Source organism: Giraffa tippelskirchi, chromosome 12, assembly GCF_054371585.1.
Source record: "Giraffa tippelskirchi isolate mGirTip1 chromosome 12, T2T-mGirTip1v1.2.pri, whole genome shotgun sequence".
Lineage (NCBI taxonomy): Eukaryota > Metazoa > Chordata > Mammalia > Artiodactyla > Giraffidae > Giraffa > Giraffa tippelskirchi.
Window position 1 is genome coordinate 85,510,458 of NC_137286.1, and position 13,166 is coordinate 85,523,623.

Here is a 13,166-nt window from a genome sequence, read left to right on the forward strand (position 1 = left end):
GATTTCTTCCTTCTTGCAAAGGTTCTGTCTCCTTTAAACTGCTTTTTTTTTTTTCCTGTTTGCATGTTTTAGTGTCTGTCTCTCATAAGAAAAACCTTTCTTAAATATCTCATGATCCTTGGCTGTCTGCTGATAATTAAAGAAAGCCAACAGAAAGGGTTGTATGGCGGGGAGACGGGTGGGGCAGAAGGAAAGTTGACTTGGGATTCATTTTAGGATTGTTCTAGTCAGGCCTATTCTTTGGGGAACCCCTGTTTCAGCATCCTTGTGTTTTATTTTTATGTCAGAATCCCAGGGAAGTCTCCCAGGGTTTCATGTAGGCAGGTTATCACCCCGTGCCCTCGGGTTAGGGGGGCAGGGAAAAGAAGGTAGCTGTAATTGGTGAATCAATGCAGTCTCCCTGATTTCAAGACTATGCATGGATAATCCCACTTTTTACTTTTCCTGATACCTTCCGATGCAGAAGCCTCTATTTTATCATCTCTACAGGAAAAAAAAAAAATCTCCATTTCTACGTTAGAGTGGAAGGGGGGACCTGCTTGTGTCAAGTTGGGGAGCAGATCTGAACATTCATCAGTACTCCTGACTTTAGTCCTCTCTTCACTCTCAGTTACACGGGGTTCTTGTTGCTGAAAATTCCTGAGCTTCTGTAGAATCCATCAGTGGAAATTAGGCTGCTTGCTTGTTTCTCCTCTGCTCAATAAGCTACCACTCATTCACCTGTATCCCAGATTCCAAAATGCTATGGCACTTGCCCCATTTCTTTGTTCTTTTAGGTGGGTGATTGTTTTTTCAAAAGATCACTTAAATGTCATTTTAATGGTGTCTTGAAAAGTATCAGGAACTAAAACATGTATCATCTATAACCAGAAACCTATCTCACTCATCTTTCCACATTGACATTGAAATGGGGATTATTCAACTTTTAAAAAAAAATTTAAACCATTCAGACAAACTCCAGTGTTCACATGGAATTTATTGTTGTTTAGTCACTAAGTCGTGTCCGACTCTTTGTGACCCCTTGGACTATAGCCTACCAGGCCGCTCTGTCCATGGGGTTTCCCAGGCAAGAATACTGGAGTGGGTTGCCATTTCCTCCTCCAGGGGATCTTCCCAACCCAAAGATAGAATCCATGTCTCCTGCTTTGGCAGGTGGATTCTTTACCACTAAGCTACCAGCAAAGCCCTTAGGTGAAATAGAAAGCAGGAAAAAGAGCAACTTGGGAATTTAGGTGAAACTGAAGCTAAAAACTGTATATTTTTATAAATCAATATGTCACACTGCCCTAAAAATGTATTGGGCATTGCGGGATATTAAAATATATCCCTATTTCAGAATAGCATCTAAAAATTCTCAAAAAGGCTAAACATTTTAAAAAGTCCTTAAATGGATCATGAGCCTAAAAAAAGGTATCTGGAGGGGGAAAAACCACCACGCAGAAGAGTGAAATGATAAAAGGCAAACTCAATAGAGGAAAAAGGACTTAAACCCAGTTTTGAAGAACAAACATTAGAAACATTTCTACTGTAGAGTCTGCAAAATGTGTATTAGAAACAAAGTGATCAACTGATTGAGAAATAAGATGTATTTAGTGCAGACCAAGACTGCTGGGAGAATGGGGAAAAAGTTCTTCTACTTAAAATACAGCTGCTTTAAGTCTTTATTCTCAGCTTTTCACCATAGTGGCTCCTTAAGATGTTGAAATTGTTTTTTAAAATTCCAGGTTAGTTCATGACAAACTTGTGAAAAGAGATACAGTGCAATGTTGGACTTTTCAGGGATATTCAGATTTTAAAGTCACACTCCTGCAGAGATTGAGAACCCCATTATCATTGAAATATCCTCAGTCACTAAGTCCTGCCTGACTCTTGGTGACCCCATGGACTGTAGCCCACCAGGCCCCTCTGCTCATGGGATTTCCCAGGCAAGAATACTGGAGTGGGTTGCCATTTCCTCCTCCAAGGGATCTTCCCAACCCAGGGACTGAAACCACGTCTCCTGTGTCTCCTGCCTTGGCAGACGGATTCTTTACCACTGAGCCGCCGGGAAAGCCCAATTTCTGGTAAAACAATTTTGTTACTGTGTGCCTGCAACTCTTTAGTTCCTCATACTGTTTATCTCACTGAAATAAACGTCTTCACCACACAGTTCTTGATAACACACAGTTTTAAGGAAGATCACGTTTGCCTTGGGCAGGCGGACTCTAACTGGAGTGATAGAGATATGAGAAGACTTCCAAGGAGAGCATCCTGCCTGTTTGAAAACGGGAGGATGTCCTGCAGAGGCCCATCGGCCTTCCCCGTCGAGCCCAAGTAGGGCGGGTGGGAGCAAAGTGTGGACGGGCTGTGGGAGAAGTCCAAACACAGAAGCTCTTCGGAGCCACGGGGTGGGGAAGGGGCTATAAAGTACAGCGAGCCTGAAAGGGGCGACACAAGCTTTCTGAAGAGGCAGTAGTGTCATCAAAGGGATATTTCCCCCGAAATGTGATTTGCTAGTGCTCTACAGGGCAGAAAACCTAGTCACAGCAAACAGGTCAGACCTCAAATAAGGCAGGCACCCAAGGTCACGCAAGACTAGCCTGCGCGGCCAGGCAGCGACGTTCAAGAGAAGTCATTGCATAGGTCAGTGAAATGGAGTCGACTGCACTTACAACATGATGGACACAGTCCAGCAAGGAGAAGGGACGGAAGGACTTACACTGAAGTTGTGTTTCAACAAAATCCGTGGTCTCCTCTGGCTTTTAACTCAAGAAACCTTTTCTGAGTATCTACTATGTGTGAGGCAGACCGGCTTTGCTCATCACTTTGTCTTGTAACCTTATAAGCTGAATGTAAAAAATTCCAGCTAATTGATTTCACAGACTGATTGATGTTCTTCTGTAAGAACAACAGATTGATTTTTTTTATAGACAGCAATACTAATTCTTCCATTATGTTCTTCTCTCTTGGTGCACAGAGTCCAATCGACTTTAGGGCCAAGTCAATGTGAAGAGCAGAAGAGAGGCATTAAGAGAAACAAGGTCCATTAGGTCCAATATTGCCTCAATTACTTTAATTCCATTATTCCTGTTCATATTACTCCTGTAATCGATATTCCCTTTCGGTTATTCATGTTTACCCTTTTCAAACTCACAAGTAATAGGATTATGGTCTTTTCAGCTCAGTGGCAACAGACTTTCATAAATATATTTCTGCATTTGTGATTATCTCCAGATCTGCTGCGGAGAAGTCTTAAATTGAATCAAGTCTTCCACGGCCATCTCCTGGAGAGATGCAGAGCTTCCTAATGCAATAGAGGTGCTCTTACCTGTTATGTCATTTGTCATTCACTGTCAAGACGGGGCCCAAAAGGCTTCATGGCTTTCTAAGTCTCTCCTTCCCGTGTCCCAGCCTTAGGGCAGTTAAACCAGCTTTCAGAGTGGACGTCTCTTCTGTCCACGGTCCAGATTTTTGTTTGATGTAACCCTCCTCCCTTTGCTGACAGTCATCCTGCCCTGAGAGAGGTCATCCAGATCAGACGTTAACCACTGCTTCTCCCAGATGGCAAGTAATCAATCCCTCGGTTCCACCTCCGTAGCAGCCTTACAAATTACGGGAACTCTGTCTCCCCTCCACTCTTAACACACATCAATGCAGCATCCGCTATTTGCAAGAAGCTGTGCTTTGAGCACAAACAGGACATGTAGTAAGTACGTGGCCCTTCCCTGAGCACCTGCCAGCCCTTCCGAGGGTGTTAATGAACAGAGTCGTGATATCAGAGAGGCAGGTGTCAACCTGTGTGATGTGAAGAGTTTGTTGAAAGTTTCCCTGGAGTGAAGAAGGGGTAAATTATGAATGGAGAAAAGTTTTCATAAAGGGGATGAATTTCAGTGAGGTCCTGAAGGATGGTGGAGGGGGGGACGTTCTGAAGATGGAGCTTGAATGGGAAAGAACCAACTGCGGGTGAGAATCAAAGTAGGCGGATGTAGCCAGGACTGACGACTTACAGAGTGAGCACTGGGGTGGCCAAAAGGCTCGTCTGAGTATTTCATGAGATGGGACAAAATGCGCAAATGGATGTTTTGGCCAACCTTGTCAGAGGGGGCGCTGAGCCCATCAAGCACCAGGTTAGGAAGGCCTGATTCGAGGCGGGGAAGAGTTTGGCTGGGGATGAGCCCACTAACGCAGCGCTGCCGTGGGCAGGGTGGACCAGAGGCAAGTACAGGCTGCAGGCCTGAGATGAGAGGAGGGCTCCCGGTGTGTGACACAGCTCCAGGGGGCCGAGGTCCTCTTTGCTCTGTGTTTATTAAACACTGATAGCAATGACGACTTCACGCTTATTTAATAATATACCAGGCCCCGTGCTAGTCATCTTGAAACCATCATCTCCTTTCCTACTCACAGCAGCCTGGCGAGACGGGGCTGCTCCCGCCTTCCCGCGGAGCCTCAGCCAGCCTTCCCTCCCAGCTCGTGCTCCAGCAGCATCAGCTGCACAGCAAGGACCGCACGCCGCACCCTGCTCCCCCACGCCGCCCTGCTGAGCCGCCCACCCTGCCTTCTTTCGAACGTTCTCGCCACCACACTGGTTCCTCTAGCACTGTTCTGTCCCTTCCAACCTCCACTCAGATAAGACCTCCTCTGTAAAGCATTTCCCGAGGCCCCTAGAGCCAGCTCCACTGCTTTTTCCTGTGTGTGAGGAGCCCACAGCCAGAGCGCCAGCAGAGCAACCATCTCGGCTGATCGTCTCCCACCTAGACTGTAACCCTCCTCCTGTGATCCCCAGGGACACTTCTGGCACACGTGAGAAGGACCATATTTGAATGAATGAACAAATGAAGAACCGGAAGGGTCCTATGAACACACAATAGAAGAGGGAACCAAAAGCCTGGGAAAAGGTGCTCATGGACGCAAAGGGAAAAGGAAAGCAAAAATATGAAAGAATTATAGAAAATCTGACAAAGCTTCCTGAGAGCTAAATGTCGGGGGAGCAAGTGAGGGAGGGGCATGCCAAGCTTCTGAGCTCTCTGCTAGAAGCCCTCCACTCCTCTTCATGACTTCTCTATTATCAGCTTAAAAGCACTGAGTTTAACTCACGGATTTAGAAGAAACAAAACTGGAACCGTCAGGAGACAGAGGCAGAGAAAGAACCCAAGGAGAACAAACACTATGATTTGTATCTTAACTTACCCATGTGCAAACATCTTCTGAGAAAGTCTGATAGAATCTTGATTCAAAGCACAAGTTCTTTAATTAAAATACTTTGCATGTATCATAAATACACTCTAAAATTTCAGAGGTCTTTGAAAAAACTACTGTTAATTACTAACTAAAAAAACAAAACAATTTCCCCTTTGTTTAAAGATCAGAGTTTCATAATGAATGTGTATTATTATCAGTTCCACGAAACGCATATATCTGAATTTTCAGAAATCTCAGATTACTGAAATTAGAGTGTAAAATGGTAATAGAGGAAAATACTTAGCAATAGTAAATTAGTTTCTAGTTTTCAAGGCACTTAAGGTTTTATTTCTGGTTTATTTCTCTTTAATGGTAGAGAAGTGTTAGGTACACACAAAATAACCTAGTTATTAAAATAAGATTTATTGTAACACAAAAATTATAACAATGCATACTTTAGGTACTAAGCAAGTTGTTTGCTTAGTGATAAAGAATCTGCCTTCAATGCAGGAGACACAGGATTGATCCTTGGGTCCAGAACATCCCCTGGAGAAGGAAATGGCAACTCACTCCAGTACTCTTGCTTGGGAAATCCCATGGACAGAGGAGCCTGGTGGGCTACAGTCCATGGGGTCACAATAGAGTTGGACACGACTTAGCGACTAAACAACGAAAGCTGTTTAAGGACAGTTTAATGACCAAGATACAATTGCTCATTGAACTTGACACATCACTATCAAAGAGCTCTTCCACCATTACTCTGATATGATCACTGTATGACCAAAATCAATTGTTTCAATTTATGCCTGTTGACATTCTCACATACCAAATGAGGAAACTCACATAGTAAGTTATAGAAAGCTTGCAATAGAGGGTAGTATGCACTTTGATAAAATGGAGAAGATAAGTAAACAGTGGAGGCATGAAGATGAAGTTATACAACCATATATGATGGTGTTTGGTGGAACTCTGCCTGCAAGCATCACACACCCTGTAAATATGTTATGTAATTTACCAATTTCCTTAGGACTAGTGTCAACATGAAAATGCTAACATGACTTCTTATTTTCACTTTCACTTTCTCCTGCCTGTCATCGTCTTATAAATCCAGCGCTGTCTGGGCCAACACTATGATTTGGCCATAGGATGGCCGCATCCCCAGGGACAAGAAAGCTTCTGCAGGGATGAGAAGCCTATAGGTCAGTGACCCCAGCCTGCCTGCTGTGCAGTCTTGGGAAAGTCAAGCTGGAACCCCATGGTCCGCAGCACTAGCCCAGAGGCTGACATTAGGGTCCCTAAAGATGCCTGCTTCATTCCTCCCACCAGGTTCCCATGGCCTTGGACTTCGCTCAGCAAGAGGCTTCCTTTGGGGACAGAAAGGTAAGCCTTTCTGTAAGACTTCCTTTCCTGGAAGTCACAGTAGACACGTCCAGAAAGCTCCACCCTTGCAGGAAATAAGGGTTCTCTAAATAAACATCTCTGAGAAATGGATCCTTTAACTGCTATCTGGAGACCAGCATCCTCATAATGTTATCAAATCTAAACACACAAAAGACCGCAGCTAATAGTCTCGAGCTGAGGAAGCACAGAGAAGAGAGAAGAGACAGCGGGGGCAGGTCTGTTTCAGGAGCGCATTTAGAGATGAGAGCTCTGGAACAGAATGGTAAATTTAATAAGTGCAAAGTGATACAGTTGGAAGGAAAGAACAGCCTGGCTAAGTATGATTTAAATGGTATTGAATTAGCTGGAAAGATATCTTGATGTTCTGATAGAGGTAGTGTGTAAATTGGCAGCTCAGCCTGAGATGCGATAGAGAAAGCAGGCCGGGCTCACGCAGAGCGCTACCTTTTAGAAGCTGACTACTTGCTCTTACTTTTAAAGGGGCAACTCTTATCCCATTTAGGATGTTGTTGAACTTGGACTCTCCTGAAAGTAAGAGCTTGCTGAGGACAACGGAGTAGAAGGCCTGTCTGCTCCCTGTCACTGCGCTTTAGTTTTGCCAACTGAATTTGACCGTGGTCATTACGGTCTCTGCCATTCGCTCATTCAACCAATATTAAGAACAAGCTTGGTTCTAGTTTCTTCAGGGCAAACCAAAAAGAATGAATTTGCCTTTCCTTAGATAGTGTTATGGGTTGAATTTATGTACCCCCAAAAGATGTGGAAGTCTTAATTACATGTGGCCTCATTGAGACATAGAATCTATGCACATGGTTAAATTATGAGAAAAGTCATTAAAGGTGTCTCTAATTCAATATGATAGGTGTCTTTAGAAGGGGGGAAATTTGAACATGGAGATAGACAATTGAAAGGCACAGGAAGAAGACGGCCATTCATAGGCCAGGGAACACCTGAGGATACCAGAATCTAGGAAAGGCAAGGACCACATTCTCCCTTACAACTTTCAGAAGGAGCAAAGCCTGCTGACCCCTTGATTTCAGACTTCTGGCTTCCAGATGACAAGTGTCTGTTGTTTGAGCTACCCAGCCCTTGTTACTTTGTTACAGCTGCCAGAGAAAATGAATACAGACTGAGTTATGAAAGAGTGATGCCAATGACAAAACTGCCACGGTCAGCAGAACTCCTGTGGGGATTTATCCACAGCTAGTTAATGGGGTCAAGTTCAGTACTGGACCAGAGATTACCACCGTCGACATCAGTTCCATAAAGGCCACCAAAGGATAAAGATGGTCTATATCCTACACAGAGATCGACCCAATGGGAACTGTTTAATCGTCTAAAAAGATGATTAGAAAGAAAGAAGCAATAAAGGTTAATGGAAAATTAATCCTGGTGACCTATTTGGGCAAATCAAAGTTGCGGGACATACATTTGTTTGAAAGGAAAACACAAAGACTCTCTAGAAGGGCAACTTCAGATAAGGGAACAGAGATAAAACTTTAATTAGAAGAGTCTTTGGTGTTCACCCATTTACATCAATGTTGAAAAGATAAAAGCCTTCTGATAAGGTAATAAAGATGAACAATCATAAGAAGTCTATGTTAACTCTGCAGAAGGTGGAGAGCGATTTCTGGTGGCCAGTCCTGTTTTTTCCCTGGTTGTCTACAAAGGTACTCTGTTGTAGGGACTCTGACATGCTTCCAAAATGCACATTAATTCACTGAGACCACCCATGGCTGGCCCTCTGCAGGCTGGTTATCAGTGAGTAGAACACACACAAGAGAATGATGTCAAGTGTATAATGAAACTGAATGCTGTCTCCAACAGTGACAGGCAACCTGCCGTTGGTCCTGCCCGTGGCTTGTGGTACTCACCACTCCTTTATCTGAACACGGTGAGCACATTCTCCTCCAGGGATTATAAGGATGGCATTATGCTGGCTGCGGACGACCTGGAAAATAAAGACCGCCTTGTTAGAGAAGACTTCCAACTTCGAACTCAGAGACCTGTTGGAACATATGTAAGCAGAGGCGAGGATTCGCTTGCAAAATTCAAGCTGAACATTGCCCTTTCCTACTTGCTGCCATTCTAATTGACTGTCCTTGGAGAACTTCTCTGCTTGGTCAGAATCAATAAATATGAAGGTCTCATAAACACAGCCCTTGAACTGCTGATCTTCCAAAGAATATTTCTGCTTTAGAAGTCATCCCTGTTGCTAAAGTAGCTACACCAGGGCCAGGGCCTCCCAAATCTGGAAAAGCCTAAATAAATAAAGCTGTAGATTAAGGGGAGTACAACCTAGAGCATCACTTGAAAGCAGATTTGGGGGCTGATTAGTATAGGATTTCTCTGTTTAAGTGTGGGAAAGATTTCTCACAAATGTGCAAGCTGGAATAAGAGTTAGATACTTATAAGTTTTCCCCCTAGGAAGTCTGCTGTTCTGCAAACTATAAAAATGCATCTAGGTATTTTCATAGAATAAATCCCAACTTTATTTACTAGAACCATTTTTAAAATCCTGTTACTCAAGTCGGGTCTACCGACCAGCAACCTCAGCAACCCCAGGGAATGTGAAATGCTCAAAACTCCTGAAACAGAATCGGCATTTTCACAGGATACTCGTGTTAAGTCCTATGTATACTCATGTCTGAGAAGCATGGCTCTGAAGTGCCTCATGCATATGGCCTGCAATTACGAGACTCACAAGAAACAGGCTGCCTGAAACTTCAAGACCATCCTCTGGTGTCCAGGAGTGAATGGAATCATAATCCATTAATTACAGTTGAATCAACTCCCCAGAAGCCCCTTACTGCTGGCTAAATCAACTTTTCCTTTCCAGAACAGATAGGCTAATGGTACAGACACATAAAAGCATAGCTCTTTCTAGAAAAATTTGGTTTTATACTCAAGATGACCACCATAGCCATTCATTTATTTCATGAGCAGTTAGTGAACAGCTATTCAGATGCTCCATAATAACTAACATGGGCTTCCCTGGTGGCTCAGTGGTAAAGAATCTGCCTGCCAATGCAGGAGATGCGGGTTCCGCCCCTGAGTTGGGAAGATCCCCTGGAGAAGGAAGTGGCAACCCACTCCAGTATTCTTGTCTGGAGAATTCCATGGACAGGGGAGCCTGGTGGACTACAGTCCATGGGGTCGCAAAGAGTCGAACATGACTTCGTGACTAAACAACAACAACAACAATAACCAACATGGGCAAGGAGTCCAGAATGTGCAGAAGGATAGGAATTACAATAGGAATGGGAGCTCTCATCAGGAAAGGTCAGCACCCGAAGCCAGGGTGCAGAGGAGGACATGGGTGCTCACTTTACAAAGCACCTGACCAGACCTGGAATGTCGTGCAGGCTTCCTGCCCACCTTCAGGCACAGTGAGTGTGGCGCTGGATTAGGGCAAGTCCCCAGCCCAGCAATGAACGCGTCAACTACCTTACTTAGAAAAAAATACTGGTTTGGGACTGTATAGAGTTTTCCCCAACCGCTTTGAATATTTGTATGCATGAGCGCTAAATTCAGCAACCTTCAGGAAGAGTTTTTCCCTTTCACCTCTCCTACCTGTACACAAGGAAGGATGGCTGACATCAAAGGCAAGCAGCCCTGACTCAGAAGTCCGCCCAACGCCGCGAGGCGGCAGGGAAGGCAGAACCGGGTCTCCGTCGGCTCTCTGATCACACGGTGTCAATGCAGCCGCAACCAGTGACACGGAGGCCGTACACAGAATGGCACTGAAGGTAACACAGAGGTCAGGGGACTGTCTGTCGGGAGGGACCCTGGCTATCTGCTGGGTGCACCGCTGGGAGCAGCTGAAGGCTCTCGGGGAGACCACCATGTACAGGCCTGTCTCGGTGCCTGGCTCCTCTCCCCGCGTGTAAATAGTTCTCATCCTGCCTCCTTCCGCCTCGCTTCCTCTGACTCATTCTCCTTCTCCCTTACCACCTCCAAGTGCCCTCCCCCCCTCCTCTCACTCTTTCTCCCCTTTCCAATCTGCTTGCTTTCTCACCGGCTCCTGCTATGAGACGAAGAGAAGTGAGGATAATGGAGCATCTTTCTCCCCTGCCCTCCTTGACCTCGCTTCCCTTTTCTCCGCTAACATTCCCACACCTCTTTTCCCTCTTCTTTCTTCATTTGTTTTAATTGGAGTCTAATTGCTTTACGATATTGCATTAGTTTCTGCTGTACAACAATGTGGATCTGCTATACGTATGCGTGTATCTCCCCACTCTGAGACCTCACTTCCACACTCCCCCCATCTTCCCCATCTCGGTCATCACAGAGCTTCAAGCTGAGCTCCCTGTACCATAGAGCAGCTATAGCTGGATATCTCTTTTAGACAGCTATTGTACACGTGGTCGTGTACACACGTCAATGTACCTCTCCCAGTTTGTCCCACCCTCCCCCTGCCACCTGTGTCCACACGTCCATCCGCTATGTCTGCATCTCCATTGCTGCCCTGCAAACAGGTCCATCAGTACCGTCTTTCTAGGTCCCATATACATGCGTTCATATATGATATCTGCCTTTCTCTTTCTGACTTGTTTCACTCGGTATGACAGGCTCTAGGTTCATCCACGTCTCTACAGATTTTTTTGTCTTTCCCCTCTGCTGTGTTCTCTCCTTTCCTAGCGCTGAACCTGTCATGAGTGTGTGCCCGGGCCTCCCAGGCACAGAGCTTGCAAGTGACAGCACAATGGCTGGGCTCCTCTGCTGTCACGTCATCACACTTGAAGTTCGCAGACTCTCCCAACCTGCTGCCAGGTCAACAGTTGAGAAAGGAAAAAAACCCCACACTTTAAAATGCAGTAAGCTAGCATTTTCTTAGCAGTCTTTAAAATGTCGAACAATGCTGAACAATTCAGCTGCTGTGCTCAAAGGGTTAGACGTAAAATATACCCGGTAAAAGGGTTTCATTCTACCACTGGTTTTTCCTAAGGACACTCCCTTCAACCCACCATGACTCCAACTGTTTCCTTAGTGTCATCTTACCCCTCTCTGTGCCAATCCCCCAAACCCTCCAGGAATGACTGAAACCTGCCTTGTCACAGGCCGGAGTTCCCAGAGTGCTTCCTGACAAAGACGGTGCAGCCCACAAAGGCTCAGGGCACACCCCATCAGGAAGGCTTACCAGTTACAGCTTAATAAATATATGAAGATTACTGTAATACAGAAAATGTCTGGTACCACCACTTCCTACATGAAATGCACCTCGGGAGTACTCCACAGAGGACTGTGATATGGCAATCTCACACATACTCTCTGAATTACAGAAAAGCCATTTGGTTTCCTTTATGTGTTTCACTCTTGTTTTCACCCCTGTGAACCCTCAGCAAAGCTCCAGACAACTCTGCTTGGCTCACCCTTTTATTTCAGTGAGTAGATATACTATGTGCCCCTGGCACAGGGTTTATACTTCCCAAATGTCTGAGGAATGAGTTAATTAACTGAAGAATCAACTGATCAGTCAATATCAGCCTAAGACATGAGAGAATTAAGCAGCCAGAGGGAAACATTATGGCACACGGATGCACTTTGAAAATTTACCCTAGGCTTTTTCCATTGGCCCTAATCATAAAGTCAGCGTAGCATAGTGGATGTAACTCACCTCCAAGAAGTCAAAGGGGCAGAGGGACTGACTGCGGAGGGATACTGAGTGGTCAGATGTGACAACTGCCATTCTAATAGCAAATGAGCAAATAGAAAAACTCTACAGAACTGACAAAAGTTCTCCAAAAAAAAAAAAAAAGTAGCCCAGGATAAATCAGTCAAGCCCTCCATTTATCACTGCATGATACTGTGTCCATACCCCATCATTAGTGATGCTGTCATCACACTTTTACACTTCTTCAATAGTGTCTGAGTCAGACTAGAAGTGAGGACCTGATCATTGCTCACCAAGATTTCCTAGGCAAGCCAAGAAGGTTCCAGGATGGATTCGCTCTGTAGACTAGGAAAGGGATTACAATCCTATCTTAGAAAAGGGGAAGAGAGACATGACAGATTGAACTAGGTCTAAACTAGTCCAAAACATCCCACCTCTCTGGATTCACATGAGAATTGAGGGGCCAGGTCAGCAGGTCCCCCAAATAGGAAGGCACTCCATATCAACCAACAAGAGTTAGAGAAGAGCCAGCCTCATCGGCAGTGTCATTATTATATCTGGCTCTGACTCTCTTAATGTATTTCATTACAAATAATCAACACTCTTCCCAAAGTCAGCACGCACTTTCTTCATGTTCAAAAATCACAAGTGGTTCTTTTGAACATTAGCAGCGACTTAGCAGCAACAGCATTCAATTCAGTTCAGTTGCTCAGTCATGTCTGACTCTGCAACCCCATAGACTGCAGCACACCAGGCTTCCCTGTCCATCACCACTCCTGGAGCATGCTCAAACTCATGTCTATCGAGTTGGTGATGTCATCCAACCATCTCATCCTCTGTCGTCTCCTTCTCCTCCTGCCTTCAATCTTTCCCAGCATCAGGTCTTTTCCAAGGAGTCAGTTCTTCACATCAAGTGGCCAAAGTATTGGACTTTCAGCTTCAGCATCAGTCCTTCCAATGAATATTCAGGACTAATCTCCTTTAGGATTGACTG

General features: G+C 45.0%; 1 protein-coding gene across 1 annotated transcript in view; it reads right to left on the reverse strand.

Moving 5' to 3' along the window:
- LOC145528629 (uncharacterized) overlaps positions 1-13,166 on the reverse strand; it is a 249,651-nt gene that overhangs the window by 106,786 nt on the left and 129,699 nt on the right. Inside the window, exon 4 of the mRNA XM_081547282.1 lies at positions 8,433-8,509. Coding sequence (XP_081403408.1) covers positions 8,433-8,509 — 77 coding nt within the window. The remainder of the gene's footprint in view (positions 1-8,432; positions 8,510-13,166) is intronic.